Source organism: Peromyscus maniculatus, chromosome 2, assembly GCF_049852395.1.
Source record: "Peromyscus maniculatus bairdii isolate BWxNUB_F1_BW_parent chromosome 2, HU_Pman_BW_mat_3.1, whole genome shotgun sequence".
Classification (NCBI taxonomy): Eukaryota; Metazoa; Chordata; class Mammalia; order Rodentia; family Cricetidae; genus Peromyscus; species Peromyscus maniculatus.
Window position 1 is genome coordinate 29,364,220 of NC_134853.1, and position 21,917 is coordinate 29,386,136.

At 40.7% G+C, this 21,917-nt stretch overlaps 1 protein-coding gene across 1 annotated transcript in view; it reads left to right on the forward strand.

The window, feature by feature from the left end:
- The window catches only part of Tmem67 (transmembrane protein 67), a 41,741-nt gene extending 20,031 nt beyond the window's left edge, over positions 1 to 21,710 (forward strand). The window contains exons 15-29 of the mRNA XM_042270836.2: positions 2,101 to 2,157; positions 3,798 to 3,896; positions 6,648 to 6,746; positions 6,971 to 7,057; positions 8,076 to 8,175; positions 8,266 to 8,405; positions 10,781 to 10,921; positions 14,110 to 14,190; positions 14,693 to 14,809; positions 15,400 to 15,516; positions 15,621 to 15,725; positions 16,455 to 16,557; positions 19,268 to 19,410; positions 20,254 to 20,373; positions 21,512 to 21,710. Of these exons, the coding sequence (XP_042126770.1) occupies positions 2,101 to 2,157; positions 3,798 to 3,896; positions 6,648 to 6,746; positions 6,971 to 7,057; positions 8,076 to 8,175; positions 8,266 to 8,405; positions 10,781 to 10,921; positions 14,110 to 14,190; positions 14,693 to 14,809; positions 15,400 to 15,516; positions 15,621 to 15,725; positions 16,455 to 16,557; positions 19,268 to 19,410; positions 20,254 to 20,334 (1,470 nt within the window). The 3' untranslated portion in view covers positions 20,335 to 20,373; positions 21,512 to 21,710. The remainder of the gene's footprint in view (positions 1 to 2,100; positions 2,158 to 3,797; positions 3,897 to 6,647; positions 6,747 to 6,970; positions 7,058 to 8,075; positions 8,176 to 8,265; positions 8,406 to 10,780; positions 10,922 to 14,109; positions 14,191 to 14,692; positions 14,810 to 15,399; positions 15,517 to 15,620; positions 15,726 to 16,454; positions 16,558 to 19,267; positions 19,411 to 20,253; positions 20,374 to 21,511) is intronic.
- Positions 21,711 to 21,917: the final 207 nt, after the last annotated feature.

The following is a 21,917-nucleotide window of genomic DNA, read 5'->3' on the forward strand; positions in this document are numbered from 1 at the left end:
ATTATTTTAGTCTTTGGTTGGCTGGTGCTCTTGTTCCTACTTGTTCTCAGCTTGTGGCCAGGCTTGCATTAAACAAAAGAGAGAACTTCAAAGATGTCTTGTCCGCATTTGTAGTACCTGATACAATTAGGTAAAATCAGCCTCCACCCACTGAGTTTACATGTACTACAATGAGAGAGGAAAATCTAGAAACAAGCTAAATAACAACAGAAGAGGCTGCCTGGCTTGAAACTTCCTACTAAGTATATTTACTTTAATGCAGGCACTCTTTTCTTGAAATATTATTCTCGGCCACAGTTTCCAAACTAAGTGCTGAGAAACTGAACCATAAGAAACACAGGAGCAGGACCGGCTGGATGCTCCGTGGGTTTCAGTGATCCACGGGAGCCTGACGGGTCCCATCCCGGAACCGCCAGTGGGGGAAGGAGAGAACTGACTCCACAGAGCTGCCCTCTGACATCCACACAGGAGCCGTGGCATGCGTGTGCACGCGTGTGCGCATGCGTGTGCGCACACACACACAAATAAAATTTAAAAATAGAAGAAAAAGAAATTTAGAGCCAGGAACTACCTTGATTTAATGATACCTCAAATTTACTCTAAGTGCAAAATATACAGTTCTTTAATCATTTTTAATTTTTAATACATTTTAATTAAAGTATAATTACATAATTTTAAATTTCTATGGCAGTCATTACAGAAGTTCTGAGTTTTAGATATCCAGCTGTGCCTTTCCTCCATGACCCACAGCAGCTCATTTACTTCCTGCTTTCCCAACATAAATCCCTTTGGATCTCCTCTGGGACACCTAAGAGGGACCCAGCTTTGTTTCCTTTCTCATTCTTGTCTGTTCCTCCCTCCTCAGTGACCCTGTGTCTGTGGGACACCCCTTCCTCAGTGACCCTGTACCTGTGGGACACCCCTTCCTCAGTGACCCTGTGTCTGTGGGACACCCCTCCCTCCTCAGTGACCCTGTGTCTGTGGGACACCCCTCCCTCCTCAGTGACCCTGTGTCTGTGGGACACCCCTCCCTCCTCAGTGACCCTGTGTCTGTGGGACACCCCTTCCTCAGTGACCCTGTGTCTGTGGGACACCCCTCCCTCCTCAGTGACCCTGTGTCTGTGGGACACCCCTCCCTCCTCAGTGACCCTGTGTCTGTGGGACACCCCTCCCTCCTCAGTGACCCTGTGTCTGTGGGACACCCCTTCCTCAGTGACCCTGTGTCTGTGGGACACCCCTTCCTCCTCAGTGACCCTGTACCTCTGGGACACCCCTTCCTCAGTGACCCTGTGTCTGTGGGACACCCCTTCCTCCTCAGTGACCCTGTACCTCTGGGACACCCCTTCCTCCCCAGCTAGTATTCAGCCAGCCTCCCTGATAGATTATTTCCTTTGCTTGTAGAATTCTTGGGGTGCTTCACCTTAAAAACACACTAAAGCAGCTAACAGCCCTTCAGATCTTTCCTCAGCTTGCCACTGGCTCCCTTCTGTTCCTTTTCCAACCATTTGAATCTTTTATTATTTTCACTCCAGCTCTTGACATTTTCCTTCTCTGAAAATCACGGAGGTTAGCCATCTTTCCCTTGGTATCGAAACAGCTGGCACCTAACTCCCTCCCCATCCCAAACTCACTCTCTGTGGCCATGGTGAAACCAAGGGAACTGCCTCCCCACCCCCATACCCTCTTCTGATTCTTTCTCTGCCTTGATACTATGCTGTCCCTAGGTTTCCTGTTCAGACATTTGAGTATTCTTCCCTCTTAGGATACTGTTGTCTAGCTAGTTGATAATTTTTGATACAGTATTTCTCAGTGACAAAAAAATCTATCTGAAAATGAAATGTGATTAATTTGTCTTGAACTTCTGTCAGTGACTTTAGTTCCTAATAAACCCCTCTTTTCTTTCATGCATGTTCAAGATAGAGATTTAATGCAGCATAAAGGTTCTCAAAAAAGCATATCCCTGTGAATAAAGGCCAACATCCATAATAGTGATTGTAAAAAAAGATGGTGTTTATGGCAAAATCCAGCTACAAATTTATTCTTATGAAAGTAGTTGTATGGTGCCTAATTTTAGTATAACTCATCTGTTCTCTTTACCAGATTTCCTTCTCAGTCAAATATGAGATGAATCAAGGAGATGCATTTGTCCAGACAGATGTGAGTACCTTTTGCCTTGTTAAAATACTTACACTACACTTCTAATTTTAAAATTTTCGGATGTAAATAAAATTGTGACAATAGATTTGCCCTGCACTCTTACCCTAACTTCCCCCTGATACAGAGATGGTAACCAGGAAATTAATATTGATGGAATCCTGTCAGTTAACCTGCATTGTGTGTGTGTGGCTATCACAGGTTTTTCTCTGTCATTCTTCAGATTTAATTGCTTTCAGTTGTCACATCTTCTGTGTGTCCTCCAGTCTAGAACAGTGCCCCAGTATTTCTCTGTCTTTCATGGCCATGATACTTTGTTAGCATTTATTAGTTAGTATTTTTTGACCATCAATTTGGATTTCTCTCGAAGTTTCCCCCGATTTAATTGAGTTTGTGTATTTTTATTAGAGATACCATAGGAGTGCATCAAGCCCTTCTCAGTGCATGGGTCAGGAGTGTGTGTGTGTGTGTGTGTGTGTGTGTGTGTGTGTGCATATGTTCACATGAAGGCCAGAGATCAACTTTAGGTATCTTCCTCTATATATTTCTTCCTTCCTTATTTTTTTAAGACAGTGTCTCTTAGTAAACTCACAGATTTGGCAAAACTAGCTGGCCAGCAAGCTGCAGGGACTGTGTGCCTCTGCATCATTGGGATCACGGCCCATGCACCATGCTTTTTATGTGGCTGTCACAGGGATCTGGGCGCCCAAACTAATGTCCTTTGTGCAGCAAGCACTTGCTGACTGAGCCGTCTCCACAGCGGCTGCCCTCTAATGCTGGTGCCCACTGGTGATGCTTGTCTGTAGCACAAATCCTAATTGGCCTCAATAAAAACCCTGAGTCAGATATCAGAATAAATGCTGAAAGATCAGAGAGACAAAGGAACAAGCCACAGCCACCTCTCACCTCACCAACTCCTTAGCCAAAAAAAAAAAAAAGAGAGAGAGACTGAGCTCCTGTCTCTTCCTGCCTTATTCCCCTCTCCTCCCAGCCATATCACGTCCTGTCTCCACCTCCCTGGTGCTGGGATTAAAGATGTGTGCCACCACTGCCTGGCTGTTTCTCTTTTAGACTAGATCAATCTTGTGTAGTAAGGGTGACCTTGAACTCACATAGATCCGTCTGCCTCTGCGTGAGATCCCAAATACTGGGATTAAAGTGTGTGCCACCACTGCCTGGCCTCTAAGGCTGACTAGTAGCTTAGCTCCTTCACTCTGATCTTTATTCATTAGATCACAAAACAAAACATTGCCACATTTCCCCTGTTTTGTCTAATTTAAAAAAGTGGTGTTTGCCTGATGGTTTTTCCTTCATTTCTTCTGAATTTATAAATTAGAACTTGATTATAAGGTAGAGCTTTCCTTTTTGCCCTCATTAATATTTATTCAGTTAATTTATTTACGTCAATATGATCTCATGGATAGTTAACTTAGGTGATTTTGTAATCCATTAGAATTCATTTTCTTGCTCAATTTTCCCCAAATTTAGCCACTGGAATTTTTTACAGCTTGTCTCCCATGTCCTTTCAACTGTTCCCCATCAGTTTCTAAGTAATTTTACTTTCTATTTAAAGTGGTTTTTAGGAGCAATAAGAGGAATTATGAAAATTCTAAAATGTTTTTTTTTTTCTTTTCCTTTTCTAGATTGCATTGGGTGTGTTGGGTGGACTGGCTGTGTTATCATCTCTTTTGAAGACAGCAGGGTGGAAGAGGCGCATTGGGAGCCCCATGATTGATTTACAGGTACACTCAGTTTTTAATGAATTTTTTTATGTTTTGACTATTCTGGATCTTTTCCATAAGATACAGATAGAAGATGAGTAAGGAAGTTGCCTTTGATTTTCTGGAGTGTAAGTTAGGAAACTCATTCTGAGGCCATAGAACATATGCAACTTGACTTTCTTACCAGGATCCCAAGGTCTATCCACATTCCCACCACCACTTTTATTTTTGCCTTTGCCAATGCCTGATATTTTCCAACATTAACATGTTTGCCCCATATAGTAGTCTATATCAAGATGTCATTGTTGGCCTCATTTTCTTTATTTTGTTTTACTATTCATACACTTTAAAGGTTTTATTTTATTTATATATATATATGGTCTTTTGCTTGCATGTACACCTGTGCACTATGTGCTTGCCTGGTGTCCACAGAAACCAGAAGAGGCACCAGATCCACTGGAACCTGAGTCATAGATGGTTGTAAGAGGCCTTGTGGATGCTGGAAGTTGAACCCCTGGAAGAGCAGAAAGTGTTCTTGACTGCTAAGCCATCTCTCCAGGCCTTTATATGCTTTTTAAATGTTAAGACTTTCTTTTTGTCAACAGTTTAGCTCTCTTGCTCATTTTTTTAATTAGGTTCCTTGTTTTCTTTTTCATATGAAGGAGCTGTCTTTTCAAAATATTAATCTCCTTATTTTTCATGTTGAAATGTTTTGTGCAAATTTATGAGCTACCTATTATCCATGCCTTTAACATTCAATATATAATTAACATTTAACATTTAGTTATTTTTCACACTGTTACATGAATTTTGTGTTTGTTATATATATTATGTTCTTTTTGTTTAGGAAAACTGGCCCATCTCAACACCAAAAAAGATTTTACTCCATTACCTTCATAGTTTACTTCTCATTTAATCTTTAAAATTTTTGATTTTTTTTTTTGCCTATCATTTATTAAATATTTACTGTGTACCAGGCACATTTTTAAGCTTTATATGTATAGTTTACTTAACCTTCACATAGCTCTATGTAATTGAGCATTATTATTATTCCCATTTTATATATGATAAAAGTGAACTAGAGCTTAGATTTTCTGCTTAATTTTTGCAGTAACTCAACAACAGGTGTTGTTTCTATTTTGCAAAGCAAAAGCATGAGAAAGGTTTGTAGTCACTGTTTAATCAGCGTGTCTTCCTGACTCCAAAGCCAGTATGATAAGGAGTCAGAGCAAAGGGCTTGTGCTCCTGTATGGGAGAGTCAAAGAAGGCCTTTCATACAGGTAAACTCTAAACTGTTCATTCCACAGTGGTCACTGCAGGTCTGTTGTAGAGTGCCAAGTCCTGGGGAATGTGGTAGTGACAGATACAACTGAGCCTGCCCTTATAGTTCGTGATAGAGAAAGGGAAGAATATTTGACAAAATTGTGACAGTTGCTTTCCAGAAAGCTTTTCCAGTATTTGAGATGGAACTGTGAAGTGGATAGCATTGAGTGAGTGTTGAAAGCCAAGTAGAAAGTTGACTTTGGTCTATACTGAGAAGGATCTTGTGGGTCAAGAATTTAGTGAGTAGTCACTGTATATTTTTAAGAAAAAAAGTGACATAATCTAATTTACATTTGAGAAAGCTAATTCTAGGGTCTAGAGATGTATCTCAGTATATGCCTACCATGAGCAAGCTTCAATCCTCTTGTGTAACAAATAATAATGTTACATAATAATAACTGTGAAAATATATAAGATAGATTTGGGTAGCGATTCCCAACTAAGGTAATTTGGAAGCAGTTTCCATTTTCTCATAAAGTGAAAGATGAGGTAGATTGAAGAGGAATGGAATGAAAAGGATTCAGGAGAAATGTAGCAGGCAAACTCAGTTGGTCTTGTAACTGGTAGCATATGGATATGAATGGCCAATATATTAATATTATTAGAAGTAATACTGAGTGGGCTAGAGAGGCCCAATGATTAAGAGTGTACTGCTCTTGCCGGGCGTTGGTGGCGCACGCCTTTAATCCCAGCACTCGGGAGGCAGAGCCAGGCGGATCTCTGTGAGTTCGAGGCCAGCCTGGGCTACCAAGTGAGCTCCAGGAAAGGCGCAAAGCTCCACAGAGAAACCCTGTCTCGAAAAAACCAAAAAAACAAAAAAACCAAAAAAAAAAAAAGAGTGTACTGCTCTTGCAGAAGACCCAACCTCAGTTCCCAGCATCCATGTTGGACAGCTCCACCTGCAGGGGATCTGATGCCCTCTTCCATACTCTGCAGGCACCAGCACTCACATGGTGTGTTTGTGCACACACATACACAGTCTAAAATAATAAAAATAAACAAATAAATAAATAAGAAGTAGTAATATTCAAAAATAATAAAAATAAATAAAAAGAAGTAGTAATATTCATGGGCCGATAAGACAGCTCAGTAAAGTAAAGACACTTGCCACACAAGCCATCAGACCTGGGTTCTATTCCTAGAACCCAAATAAAGGTAGAAGGAGAGAACCAACTCCATAAATTATCTTCTGACCTCTAAATGCATCTTATGGTAGTCAACACTCATGCACCCACTTCATGCACATACACAGAGGAAGAAGAAAATATTTTTATACTTTAAGTTCTTAAAGTAAAGGTAGTACTTTTGTTATTCCCATTTTATATGTTATGACAATGAAGTAGAGCTTATATTTTCTGCTTAATTTTTGAGAAGAAATAAATGTAATAAGAAGGTAATAAATGAAAATAAATGGAATCTTTAACAATTGTAATTCCTTTTAAATTGCAGACAGTTATGAAATTCTTGATGTATTATGCTGGTGATCTGGCCAATGTGTTTTTTATCGTCACAGTGGGAACTGGTCTCTATTGGCTTATTTTCTTCAAAGTGAGTGAATTTCTGAATTTAACCCTAAATGCCAATATCTGAATGACTGGTAAGCTGCTTTAGTAGCAGAACTCTTTGGGGTCATTTCTGCTCAAGGTCATTGAGGCAGCTGCTAGACTCCTCGCCTTTGGTGCACCACTTATTGGGGCTGTCACTGCTTGTCACCTATGCTTCCTTTGGTTTATAACTGGTGACCTGACAGCCTTATGTGGTTGTTATTTTAGGCACAGAAGTCTGTCTCTGTCTTGCTGCCGATGCCAGTCCAGGAAGAACGCTTCGTCACGTACGTGGGGTGTGCCTTTGCTATGAAGGTGCGTGTCAAAGGACAGGTGACTCGGTTTCACGGGACTGCTGAGAAGCTGCTGAGTTGTTCAAATTCGGATGCTTTTATGACTTTGGTGTCAAATTTGTTTGATTTTGAAAGAAAGCATCCATCATTTTATTGTACATAGGAAATGTGCCTTTATTTATAATATCCCATTTAAAGTTATGCCTTAAATCAAATTTTCAAAGAAGTTATAAATATGCCTGAGCAATCATGAGCTGCCCCTAATTTGATAAAATGATATTTCAATATTTAACATTTCTGTTAAAATCTGGCAATGTGTTCACAATGGGACAATTATCTTCCATCGCAGATTTTGTCTCTTTGTTAATGAAGAGTAACAGCCAACTCTGATGAAGCACTGAAATTGTATAAGCTATTATTGATCTCTCCTCCTCATCTTTCTGTGGCAACCACCCCTCAGCATGTTCTCATCCATGTAGCTGGCAACTATTCACATACACTCACCCCCTTCGCTTTTGGGAGTGAAATATCTGTTTTACCCACTGAGAAAGTAACTCTTCAGGACAGTTACCCTCCTGTAGTTAGATTTTTGTTCTTTGATCAGTCATGCTCCAGGGACGAGAACTAGGCTTAACTGACCACTCCTGTAAAGGAGAGAAAGGTGTGTCAACAGCCTCCGCTTTCTGTCTCAGACCCAGAGACAGAGTAGACAGTAGGGCAGCTACTGCTTTCACCGGGCTTTGCAAATTACCTCCCTCATAAAGAAGTCAGGTGACGTACAGAGCCGGGAGGGAGTCATTTAAGCCAGGGTCCTGTAGGGGAGGGGAAGGAGGATAGCTCCTCTTTTTCATGTTCCTATTTTAAGGACAGAAAGAAAAAAGAAGGTGAATTAATAGGTGTGTGACAGTTGTATACACTTGGTGATTCAGAATGTTTGAGGTACTGTTGTGATTACACTGTGCTTTGAAGAATCGTGTAGGTTTTATAATTGGTCTTAAGTACTGACACTTCTCAGGTGTTTTGTTGCATGTTATTTTTAGGCTCTACAATTTTTGCATAAGCTCATATCCCAGATCACCATCGATATATTCTTTATTGATTGGGAACGGCCAAAAGGAAAAGTTCTTAAAGCTGTTGAAGGTAACTGAAATCAGTGTTTGGACCAGAATTCTTTCCCTGCCTTGCAGAGCAAAGGAGAAAAGCTTTTACTCATTTTGTCTCCCTTCCCAGGTGAGGGTGGTGTACGGAGTGCCACTGTTCCTGTGAGCATCTGGAGAACATATTTTGTAGCAAACGAATGGAATGAGATTCAGACTGTGAGAAAAATTAACCCTCTCTTTCAAGTGCTTGCCACACTCTTCTTTTTGGAGGTATAAACTGTAATACAGTCATTTGATGCAACCGAATGAGCTTCTTACTAGCACTTCATGAATGTGACTAGAATCTTCCGTTCTCAGACGGTGGGACATTTTTCTGTGGTGAAGTGTTGTTGTCAAAACAGTTTAAGGGAATGTCTCATTTCTCCCCGTTTATCCTTCCTAAAAACAAACCAAAGCAAAAACTTAGCTAAGTTGTGACGAAACACGTGGAAGCTTCACCGTCTGGACCACTTACGTAGACAGGTCAGTGCTGTAGGAACATTCGTGCTCCTACACGAATGCTCCACCACCATGCACCTGCAGAGCTCTTCAGACCCTTCCTTCCCATGCAGCACTCCATCGTGCAGCCACTCGGTCCTCTTCCCTGCAGCCCCGGGGTCTCCACCATTCCTTTTGAGTCTCCGTGGGTTTGAGTTCTCCGGGGTTTAGAGAGTAGCATTAGTACCAGTGGTCCACAGCAGAATTCCATGGTGAACTTGTATAAAATACCTGTGTACATTGTCACTGCAGATTATTTTTTTGGTAGCTTTTAGGTGATCTCATCTGTATATTTTCAAACATCTCCCTTCTACATGACCTATATTCCCACCCCTGCCTCAGAACCAACCACTGTTGTATGCTTGCTGTATTACAGCTACTTGGGAATTTGAGGTGAGAGGGTCACAAGGTCAAGGCCTGCCTGGGCTTCAGAGTAAGTTCAAGGCTAACCTGGACAACTTAGCAAGACCTTGTCCCCAAGTAGTTATAGGAAGGGGGGAGATCAAGTGCAGGAGGGTATAGCTCAATAATAGAGAAGTTACTCTATTACAGTAGAGTGTAATAGAGCATCCACGAGGCCCTAGGTTACTCTCCAGCAAATCCTCTCCACACCAATGATACGGTTTTAGTATACAGTATGATTTATCAATATCATATGTATTGTAGGATGGCTGAATTAAACTAATCAGCGCTTCTGTTGCCCCCCATACTTACCTTTTGAGTAAAGCAGTGTTGTTCTTTCTAATACTGTTTGACGAAGCCAGGTGTAGTAATAAGGGCTGTAACCCCAGCTCTCTGAAGGTAGAGGCAGAAGAGGATCAGGAATTCAAGGTCATGTACATAGCAAGTTCCAACCTAGCCTAGGCTAAGGATATCCTACTTCAAACCCCGAAAGAATAAAAAGGATTTGAATATTTGATGAATCGAAAGTATATCTCGTGCTTCTGCAGTTAACTTTGCAAAAACACTAGAGTAAATAAAATTGTATAGAAAGCTTACTATAAAAATTCTCAGAGCCTTTGTTTTACAAGGAGAAGAGACATAGCAGTCAATGTTATATACCATCAAACTTACTTAATTATGGCTTTATTTCATCCTAGAGGGTACATTCCTTGGAAGACATTTTGGAGTGTTGCTGGAGAGCTTCTCTCCAGGTTCACCAAGCCCCGCAGTCCCACAATCCACGTATAAAATAATCACTCAGACACTTATATTACTTATAAACTGTATGGCCGTGGCAGGCTTCTTGCTAACTGTTCTTATAGCTTAAATTAACCCATTTCTATAAATCTATACCTTGCCACGTGGCTGGTGGCTTACCGGCGTCTTTACATGCTGCTTGTCCTGGCGGTGGCTGCAGTGTCTCTCCCTCCTTATTCCTGTTTCCCCAATTCTCCTCTCTCCTTGTCCCGCCTATACTTCCTGCCTGGTCACTGGCCATCAGTGTTTTATTTATACAGAGTGATATCTACAGCACTTCCCCTTTTCTTCTTTTTTTAAAAAGGAAGGTTTTAACTTTAACATGGTAAAATTACATATAACCAAACAATTATAGAGCAAGAATTACAGTTACAATATTAAAGAAGATGTCCTATCTATCTTATATTTATGAGTTTAAGGTTTTATATCTAACTTATCTTTTATCATAACTGAGGAAATTATAACTATCTAGTCTTTAACCACATCGACGTTCAGCGTCCCGGCACAGAGAGAGCACACAGAGAGCTCTGGCCCATCCAGCTCTCGGGTCTCCAGGTGCCTCCCCTCGCCCCGCCTCGTAGGCGTGACAGTTGCCAGAGTCTCAATGGGGGTTGGAACTTCCAGATCCAAGCTGGAATGGCTACCCACTAAATTGGAGTGTACTGTTTTGCAATACAGAAAGTATTTAATGTAGTACCCAGCACATGTTAACTACTTGTGAATTGCTAGTTGTTTGTTTAACTTACTGGTAGTTTTAGGTTTGTGATTTGTGTCTAGGTTTTCCTACTGTTTGCAAGCTTAGATATTTTAGCTTTAAAAGGTAAGTAGAGATGAATATTTCATTTTCAGTCTGGAAGAGTTTTTTTTACCTATGTCTATTTAAATTCCCGTTTTTCCTTTTCCTTCAGGTTGTGGGGTTCAAAAACTTAGCATTAATGGATTCATCCTCTAGCCTTTCTAGAAACCCTTCAGACTACATAGCTCCTTACAGCCGTATTTTGAGATATGCCGTGGCTACCGCTATCTGGCTGGTGATTGGAATAATACAGGTAACGAGATTGTACTGTAAGTGACATTCCCAGTTTATAACCCTGCTTAGGTCCTACCGTCTCCAAATGCTGAAAGAAGGTAACAAAGGCAACAATAATGGCTGTTTATATTGAATCGTGATCCAGGCACTGTGAGAATCAATAATTGCTTTACACACATTAACTACTTAGTCTGTACGTTAGCCTTCAGAGACGGGTTAAGTTAGTATCCTCATGTGACAAGCAAGAAAACCCGAGGCTTTGGAGAGTTAACTAGTTCCTTAAAGTCTCACAGTTAGAGTTGGCAGCACTGGAATTTGAACCCAGGCAGTTTCGTTTCAGAGTTCAGTTCCTATCCATTGTAGACTCTGAAGGGTCTTCTGGATCTCAGACCCCGGACAGACTCTACTTTATATGTAACCAAGGGGCCAGATGTGCTGCTATACTTTGGGTATTCTCTTTTTCTTGTTGTTTATCTTTGTTTAGATGTCATTTTCTGTGTCTGTTTAAATTATCGTTTTCCTTTGGACTCAAGTGGCATTCCATAACCTGAGAATGGACATTTCCCCCAGAACTGGGAACTGCACGCAGGGCCTCACATATATCAGGCAAGGCTTTACCACTGAACTGCCTTCCCAGCCTGAGAACTGACTTTTGGGATGCACACTTTTTCTGCATTGGTGACCCTGTTCAACTGGGACTAGTTAGTGAATGACCACCAGGAGAGAAGAGCACACAGAAGAGTGAACTTGAAATAAGATCTTTTGATGAGTGTAGGGCTGGGTGGTATTGTCCACATACCATTGTGTTTTGTGATTTTAAAGTAGCATCATTGTAGAGAATTTCACAGACTGCTGTCTGAAACATTTCCCATTTCATTAAATGTAACAACAACAAAACAAAACAGGAATGTCAGGGAACAAGCCATCCCCTCCCCCTCCCTCCCACTTCTCATGAAAACGAAGGGCAGATGTCGGCAGTACAGGTTGTTCTCAACATTCGCGTTGCTCTCAGTGGGACCCAGAAGCCTGTTCTCTGTCAGGTGGAACCTCCATCCCTGAGTTCATCTCCTGGTCCATAATGGCTGATGGGTGTACAGGAGGAGTTGGGAGTCTGGTTTTCCTGTCCCTTTTTAACTCTTGGGGCTGGAGAAATGACTGTGGTTAAGAGTGTTCTACTCTCATTTTGTCACTGTGCCTTACACCAGTGACAAAAACAACTAGGGCGGTCCCTGGTGATCAGTGAGGGATGTCAGGGCAGAGACTTAGCCAGGAACTGAAGCCTTCCCTGCAGGGAGCTTGCTGGCTTGTCTCCAGGCTCCTGTTTGACCAGGTTCTCATACAGCACAGGACCCCCCACCCACAGAACGGTAGCGATCGTAGGTAACTGGGCTCTCCTACATCGGCTACTAGTCAAGACGAGCCCCAACAGACACACCCCAAAGCCAGTCTGACCTGGGAAGTCCCCCAACTGAAACTCCCTTCTCAGGTGACTAGACCATATCAAGATAGTGATTTAAACTAACTAGAACAGCAGTAGGTACTCTAGCAGGGGAACAGAATTTGGTTCCAAGCACATGAATTGTGTAGCTCACAACCTATGTAACTCCAACTCTACAGGATCCAGTGGCCTCTCTGGCCTCTGAAGATGCCTGCCTGCACATGCACATATACGTACTCACAGCAGGTACACACACTCTTCAAAGTAAAATCTTGTTTTTAAAGAAACAGTCTTTGTGAAGTAGCACTCGGTGTCTTCTGAACTTGAACTTAGTCATGTGGCCACGCCTAACTGTGCTGATGCCCTTCGGCTAGGCATCTATGTGTCCTGCCCAAAGGACAGGTCTAGGGCCAAGAGGAAAGGGGAAGGTGGTTAGGACAGTGCCCGGCAGTCCTGCCACCCCTACCCTCCTCTGTGCTCTCACTTTGCCTTCAGACCCTCAGAACGCCTTCCTCTCTGTGGCCTGTTCCAAGATCACTCCTCAGGTAGCCTGTGCGTTCCTTTTCTGCTGCAGCTCACACGTGCATCTAACCTCTCTGCATTGGGAGAGGCAGGCTCTAGTGTCCCTTCCTTCTACATGCTTTAACCTGACTTGGTATTTCCACGTTCTTTAAAAGCGTGTGTGCGTGCGTGCGTGCGTGCGTGCGTGTTGTTGTTGTTGTTGTCCTTATTGTTTTGTTGTTGTTTGGCTTGGTTTAAGGACATACTGTAAATCAGTTGCTGCAGAGTCTCTAATCCATCCTCAGACTTAAGTGTGTTCTATATAATCGACAAATTCAGGGGAGGGCTCTAACAAGAGCTGACTAGGGAGTGTGCTGTGAAGATACTTGACAGGGATGTGAGATAGTCAACAGTGGAGAGTGGAGGTTAGTGTAGGGAGCAGTGGGCAGCTCTACATAGGATAGTTAGGAAACATGTTTATCTGAACATATCTAGAAAGGTCTGCAATTGAAATTTTTAAATCATAAAAGTCCCTTAACTAGTATTGCTATTAAATCTATATAATTAGACACTTAAGAAGCATTTCATTTAAAAGTTAACACATTATCAGTAGTTAAAATTTAATGCTAAATATGTTTCTATATGCTATTCGGTTTAAGATTAATATCTTGGCCACCAATACACTGATTTATTCAAATATGGGAGTGGGTGGTGTACATACTTGTGCATGTGGACATGTGTGTGTACATGTGTCAGCCAGAGATCAGGTCCAGTGTCTCCTTCAGTCACTCCACTGTACTTGGAGGGTCTCTTAGTGAGTCCCTCTTAGTTATCCACTGTCTCCACCCTCGTGCTGAGCCTAGTTGCATGCCTCCACACTAGGCTTTTGATGCGGCTGCTGGGATCCAAACTCAGGTCCTCATGCCTGTGCAGCCAGCACTTTATATACTGAGCCCTCTTCCCAGCACTAATATGTCTAAATTTGTAAGACTCTCTGCCCACCTTTGTCTTTCCTTGTTTCATTAGCACATATAAGTTCTTAAAATTCCCAGTGGACTCTCTCAGTAACTCTTCACAGAATTCTAAATCTCCCTCCATTTGAGGCTAGAATCAGAACTGACAAGTGGGACTTTATCCCATGGGAATAAATTTAGAGACCACTGTGTTCTTGGTTGGAACTTCCTTTATTCTGAAATACTGCACTGTGGTTATTAAGGAAGATGGCTGCCCTGGCGGCAAGTCCTCATGACCCTGACTTACTGTTTCAGGTTTTTTTCTTTGCTGCCTTTTATGAGAGATTCATAGAAGACAAAATCCGGCAGTTCGTTGATCTGTGCTCCATGAGTAATGTGAGTACTTTCTCACCCCATCTGTTACTGTTATTGGTCCACTTTGAAAAGACACAGGTATGTTTAGAGAGGCATTACAAATGTGTCCATACATTTCACACAGCCATTCTATTGCAGTTTAACAAGCTGTGGTGACTGGATTATTAGTCTGAAGAATATTATTATTAATATGAAGAATAGATATAATGTTCTACAAGTTAATACTCCTGCCTTAACTTTTTTCTTCTTTATCCACAGTTCTTAATTATGAATAATTAATAATTCATTCACCCTTAGCCCCTGAAATTTGTTTCATACATCAGAATGTCTTCTTTCTTAGAAAACAGCTCCAATTTTCTTTCCCTTTACCTACATTACCCTCACTACCTTAGTTTTCATCTCATGTACCTCCTAAAAATTCAGCGCTTACCATTTTGGGGAGAGGGGAGCAATTTTAACAAAAACCAACTTTTGTAGTTTTATGGCTGAGCCTCTGATGGCTTTCTTTCTCCTCTTTCTGTAGGTGTCCGTGTTCCTGCTGTCCCACAGATGTTTCGGGTATTACATTCACGGGAGGTCAGTCCATGGACATGCAGACACTAACATGGAAGAAATGAATATGAATCTCAAGAGAGAAGCGGTAGGAATGTATTCTACATCTTTTTTATTTTACAGTTGGAAACTTCAGTGTTCACAGGCGACTTTTGAAAGTTGCAGGGACACAGCTCATGACCCTGAATGCTAATAGAGCCTGGTTTTGTCCTTTAGTTTCCGTGTGAACTACATCTCAGAGTTATCAAGGGAAACGGGAAAGTTCTTCCTCAGCAGGGGAAGAAAACAGACATTTCCATTAGGAAACCACTACGTCACAGTGACTAATAGTAAATGAGTGTGTGCTGTGGTCATCAGTGGATGTTAGAACAAGTGTGTGTCAGTGGGAACTGGTAATGATGGGTTAATTAGCGGAGACAACATGGAGACCTACAGGGAAGCTGGGGTGAGAAGGATGTGGACCGAGACAACATGGAGACCGACAGGGAAGCTGGGTGAGAAGGATGTGGACCATGAGTAACATGAGAATCTTTGTCTCAAGTAGTTATCAGCAAAATCTCACTAGGTTAATCAATCCTGTAACATGATACTAACTAAAGAAAAATTGTATGCTTCTCTTTTTAAGAAAGCCCTTTTGCAATCATTTCTGTCTTAATTTAAATCCTTTAAAATTTTCAGGAAAATTTGTGCAGCCAAAGAGGTTTGGTACCCAACACAGATGGGCAGACTTTTCAGATTGCAGTGTCTGATCAGATGAGACAGCACTATGACAGAATTCATGAAACACTAACAAGGGTTTGTATAAAGGATTGTTCACATGTATTTTGCCATACTTAAGGTCATTTAACTTCCAAAGCACAAGGCGTGTTGTATTTATACATTTCTTTTTTCCATATTAGAGAAATGGCCCTGCCAGACTACTGAGTTCATCAGCGAGCACCTTTGAACAAAGTATAAAAGCATACCATGCAATGAACAAGTTCCTTGGCTCTTTCATTGATCATGTATGTATGCTGATATCTGTATGCAAGCAAGGGTCATCCACTGCTTTTGCAAAGTTAAATGGGAGTTTATTTTTAATCAACCACGTCAGGGAACCTCTTGTTTTTGTTTTCTGTCTCATTTAATACTTATAAATATTTTAAAAAAAACATTTATAGTCATTAACAATTTATGGTTTAGAGATAATGTTAGAGTATATAAAAGAAAGATGTGAATTTAATGTGCCCATTAGCAAATGATGATTCTCTTAAATGGTCTATACTAGAATTTTATGTCACCAAAATGTTTATTACTCATTGAAATCCTTATGCTATTCTTAAAATCATCTTATAAATCAATTTTCAGTCTATCTAGCCTTAAATATAGTCACAGAATTTAAGATTTAAAACTTTTCTTTTTTTTTTTTTTTTGGTTTTTCGAGACAGGGTTTCTCTGCGTAGCTTTGCGCCTTTCCTGGAGCTTACTTGGTAGCCCAGGCTGGCCTCGAACTCACAGAGATCCGCCTGGCTCTGCCTCCTGAGTGCTGGGATTAAAGGCGTGCGCCACCACCGCCTGGCGATTTAAAACTTTTCTAAAAATAGTTTTATTATAAATACTAGTGTAGTGATTCATTCTACACAAGTTTTTCTTTGTTATGTTACTCATTCCTTATCATTTCTACTTCTTATTTGATGTTCACTGGAAAACATTTATTTCATACAGTTCCTTACATGACTATCTTCTCCAACTAGGTCCATAAGGAAATGGATTACTTTATAAAAGATAAGCTCCTTCTTGAGAGGGTCCTGGGGATGGAATTCATGGAGCCCATGGAAAAGAGCATCTTCTACAACGGTGACCCCTCCTGATGACCTTGAGTCCTCTTGTCAAGGGGGGCGGGGGCCGGGGGTGGGGGCTTGAAGTCATTTTTTTAATTGATTTTTATAATTTTATATAGAAACAATGAGACCTTCATTAACTCAACTTCATGGAACTGAAGTCATTTCTGTGTTCCATTTTATTCTGAAATACAACAACAACAAAAATATAGAAAAGACTGAGTGAAAGCAAAAAGGCCAAATTCCAGAATTAACCACATCACAAATAATAGTAAAACAAATAAATTCAAATCAGATTTGATTGGAATAGTCACTTAATGTTTGACTTACATTGATATAGGAATCATTTTTAAATTTTTTATATTTTAAACTTTCATGTTTATAGATATTTTGCCTGAATGTATGTCTGTGTTCCTTGTATGTGCCTGATACCTACCAAGGCCAGCGAGGGTGTTGACCCTTTAGTATTGGAGTTATAGGCAGTTGTGAGCCAGGCTGTGGGTGCTGGGAATCAAGTCCAGGTCTCTGGAAGAGCAGCCAGTGCTCTTAATTGCTGAGCCATCTCTCCAGCCCCATTAAAAAAAAAACAAAAAACAAAAAAACAAAAAACATTTTTTAGAGAATTTGTTTTGTGAGTTTCCCTTTATCTTACAGACTAGTCGTTCAAAAGAAATTCTTAATTTACACCACCAGTTATATGTAAATTGATTCATGGAGGTGTAAAATACTAAAATTACTTTATAAATGTGTCATTCCATTATTCTTAACCTGTATTTTTAACAGTTTATAATATAAAAGGTAATAGGATATGTCTACTGTGAGCGTGCATTACCAGCATTTTATTTTGGTGAGGACACATGATGAAAGCAGTTTTAGAAGCTACTGCTAATGAGCATGGCTACTGAAGTGTGTAAACTGGTCCAGTATGTAGGTCGGATGAGTTACTCTGGCGGCATAGTGCAGGCTGAATTAAAGAAATGAGCCAGTTGTTAAGAATATAGCTTCAGAGTCTGCTGACCTTAGGTTTAAAACCCGACTCGATGCTCATTAGCTTTGTGAACTTCAAAATGTTGCTTAACCTATCTGAACTTTTAAAGTTCCCTTCTCTCTAAAGTTAGTATGACCTTCTAAAGCTTTTATGTAATAATAATGTGCAAAAAAACTAGAGCAGAGCCTGTTATGGGTAGGTGTCAGGAGAGGGGTGTAGGGTGGGTGTCAGGAGAGTGATGTTCGTGTAGTTGGTGAGGGAGGATGTTCTAAAGCACAATTGACAGTTGTCTTCTTGTGTTCTTCCTATTCCTTCCTTTTCCTGTGTCTCTTCCTTCTTTTCCTACCCTCCATTTCTCTCTCAGTCTCAGTCTTCATCAGGAGAGGGTGATAAGTTTAAGGTAGTAGGATGAATACAAGGAATAAAAGGGTTCACCCGAGATGTTAGGAGAAAGAGGCAATAGGAAAGGAAAACTAGTCAATTCTGGGCATGTATGGCATGTATGCCCCTTCAATTCTGTCTACTCAGGAGGCTGAGATAAGACCTCAGGTTTCAGGTCAGCCTGAGCAACACAGTGAGATCTCATCAATAAAGAAGAGATGGGTGTGTGTGCATGAAACCTGAGTTTGGACCACCGTAACCATTAAGCTGGACCACAACCACATGCCTGTCTGTAACCTCACTGCCCCAGCAAGGGTGATGGAGCATAAGGAAATGGGGCTTACCAGCTGCCAGCCTAGCTCCAACTTTAATGATGGACCCTGTCCCAGAAATGTAAGGCAGAGACACCTGATGCCTTCCTCTAGCATCCACATACATCATATGTATGCATAGACATGTATACTCCCACACACATGTGCATACACCACACACACCCTCTAGCATCAACAGCCATCATATGCATGCACAGACATGTATACTCCCACACACGTGTGCATACACCACATACACACACACACACACACACACACACTACCACCGTCATTACCACTACCACACACAACAAATTAAAAAGAATAAAGAGAGGAAAGGAAGACAAAAAATTATCCAGATTTCCAGCTGGGATTCCAACCTAGTGAATAATGGTGATGCCCTTCCCTAATCGAGGGATCAGAAGATGAGGACAGGTCTGAGGATGAGAATGAGACTGTTGTATCTGAAGATGACTTAGGACATGTAGGAAGAGGTGGCCATTAAGGAAGCATAAGGGAGCAGCTCTTGGGAGGAAGAGAAGGTGCACAGTTAACTAGGGCCATCCTGTGTGTCGTTGCTAGAAGAGGTAGCGGTCACCGTTCTGCTTATGTGTAATTGCATGCCTGTACATACATAGAGAAGTGCATGTGTTGTAAGGGTGTTGCTGACAGACCAGGAAATTTTCACAAACTGAATCATCCTTGTTCCTAGCACCAGTCATGACGGAATGGTACCAGTACCCTGATGTTACCACCTTGTATAAAACGGACTCCTCTGGCAGTGTTGGGGGTTCTCTGAACCCCTAAAAGTTATTTATAGCATTTGTGCATGTCTAGTTGATTTTTTTGTTTGTTTTTTGTGGTAAAAGTGTCTGTAGCACTCATCAGGCTTTTAAAAGGGTGTTCACATCCCACAAAGGACAGAATTGTGTGTTGAGTGTAGAGAGGACGAACTGTAGGAAGCGGAGACGGAAATTCTCGAACACCTGTGCTGTGCCTTGCTGGATTTTAACTTTGATTCTTTATCTTACCCGTGGTTTTTGTAGATGAAGGCCATTCTTTCAGCAGTGTGCTTTATTATGGAAATGAGGCCACGCTCCTCATCTTTGATCTGCTGTTCTTCTGTGTTGTGGACTTGGCTTGCCAGGATTTTGTTTTAGCATCCTTCCTCACATACCTGCAACAAGAGGTAACTCTAAAGGCGTGTTCTGGGCTTCTTCTAATGCAGAAGTGTCAGAAATGTGGGTATTTATTTTCCTAACAGAATGTATGAACATCCACTTACAGCAGGCTTTGGGGAATGTTTAGAATATGATTAACCCTACCAAAGAAAGGAAATACCATTCAGCAGATCACACTCTGTGCTCTGTCCCTGGGGACAGTAAAATGCTAGGATCCAGTGGAGGGCAGACGTTCCCTGAGCAACCAGGAAGATACTTAACTACCAGTCTCCCACGTACGAAAAGTAAGCATTCATTTTCATAACAGTCCCACTCAAACAAAAAAAGCAAGCCCTGGAGAGGCCATTCAGGGCTGTCCACTAGACTCACACAGCCTCACCTGTGTGCCTAGTGAATAACTGAGTGGGTAAAGCCTCTGGAATGGAAAGTTCAAGAAATGGCAACTGTTCTTGAAATGCCATTATTAATAGGACCCAAACACCCTCCTGCATGAAGGAAGAAGGCATGAGTTAGGACAAGATTTATTATCCCTGGGTAGAAATCTAGAATCAGAGACAAATTCTGTCCTTACCAAAGAGATGCTTTTGATGCTTCTGTAGTTTTAGGCAGTTAAAAAAAATTCCTTAAGTATTTAAAAGTATATTCTTGTGTGCATGAGATGTATATATTAATTCATAAAAGTATTTCCTAGTATTTTATAGTTTTAAAATAATTATATCAAGTAATTAAAATATCTCATTCATGACAAGAAATGGTTGAGAAAATTAACTAATTTAGCTATTTTTAATTGGTTTGCATATTTAATTTTTTCTGAATATTTACTTTCCTTCTTGACTATTTTATTTTTCCAGATTTTTCGGTTTATCCGCAATACAGTAGGACAAAAGAATCTGGCAACCAAAACCCTGGTGGACGAAAGATTTCTGATCTGACTGTGGCTGCGGAGCGTCAGGACTCAGTGACTGGGCACGGTCAGTGCTGCCCAGCCGTGTTCGGAGACTTGTAGTACATACAGTTCTTTCATTTTTACCTATAGAAAAACTTATTTTTATAACTTGTAAAATGTGAGATACAGTAAAAGGTTCTATTTCCCCATTATGTGTTGTAGTTAATTTACTAGGTGATACATTAACACTGACAATAAGACAAAGAAAAAGAAAGAAAAAGAAAAAAAGAATTCCAATGCTACTTTCCATGGTCAGGTCTTGATGTTACGTAAGCTAGACTCTGTGCCGTCACCATTTCAGAATTGATCTGCCCACATTTTCTCAGTTACAAATCTGTTTGAGTCTAGGTTCAAAGCTAGTGTTCAGTATTTTCATGTTTTATTTATGCTTGTAGTTAAATAAATGTCTAAGGATATTTTCAAATGTACTTAAAATTTTTGGTTATATTATTGCTGACTCAGCATGCTTCCTTCTAATACCTCACCCTGTCTGTCAGTGGGCTAGCCCCTCTTAGACAAAGTATGATGTGGTAGAAATCCAGTTCATTATAAAACTGGTTTCTCATGTCATTTACAGTTATTGAGCTGGGTGATTTTTTTTTCCCAACATAGGATTTTTCACACATTGTAATATTTTAAGAGCACTTTTCTAAAGTGTTGCTTTTCAATTATAAGTAAATATTATAAATAACAGACTATAAATATATCATGTTATATTGACCAATTTATTGAAAGCAAATTTAGGCTTCATAAGTCAACAGCTAATTTTTTATTTTTGTTTTGTTGTTTTTGATTTTAGGGATAGAGTTTCTCTTTGTAGCCCTGGCTGTCCTGGAACTCACTCTACTCTGTAGACCAGGCTGGACTCAAACTCAGAGATTTTCCTGCCTCTGCCTCCTGAGTGCTGGGATTAAAGGCGGGTGGCACCACTGCCTGGCCTAGTAGCTTATTTTTTTTTTATATAAGAAATATTGGGTTCAAGTACAATTAAAGTAACCAGGCAGTGGATCTCTTGAGTTTGAGGCCAGCCTGGTCTACCGAGCAAGTTCCAGAACAGCCAGGGGTACACAGAGAAACTCTTGCCTCTGAAAATACAATTAAAAAATACAATTAAAGTAAGCTCTAAACCATATAGTTAATCATTTTCTGTTTTTCTCCTCAAGATACTCTTCACTAATTCTTTACGTGGCATACCATATACGTGGAGGGCCCTAGTACCACTGGATAGTTGTTATACTCCAAAGCCAACATTCCTGACTGCTTTCTACAATGATGTCGTGTAACCACTTAAATACAGTGCTGTGTACATACTGTATATATTTATGAATTGAAAAATATGTAATAAAATATTTTACATTTCTATTTCCTTTTTGATTTGTATATACCAGAAGACCTAGCATTCAGGAATGCAATATTTCAGGGCAGGATGTCAGGCCATTGCCCAAGCTGGATCTTTCATTTTCCCTTCGTTTTATGGATGACTGAACAAAAAAAGGAAGAAGTAAAAAGTTAGGTCATTGGAACTGTGGTTTCTGAAGGGCCACAGAACAGGGATGTCTTTATAGAGCT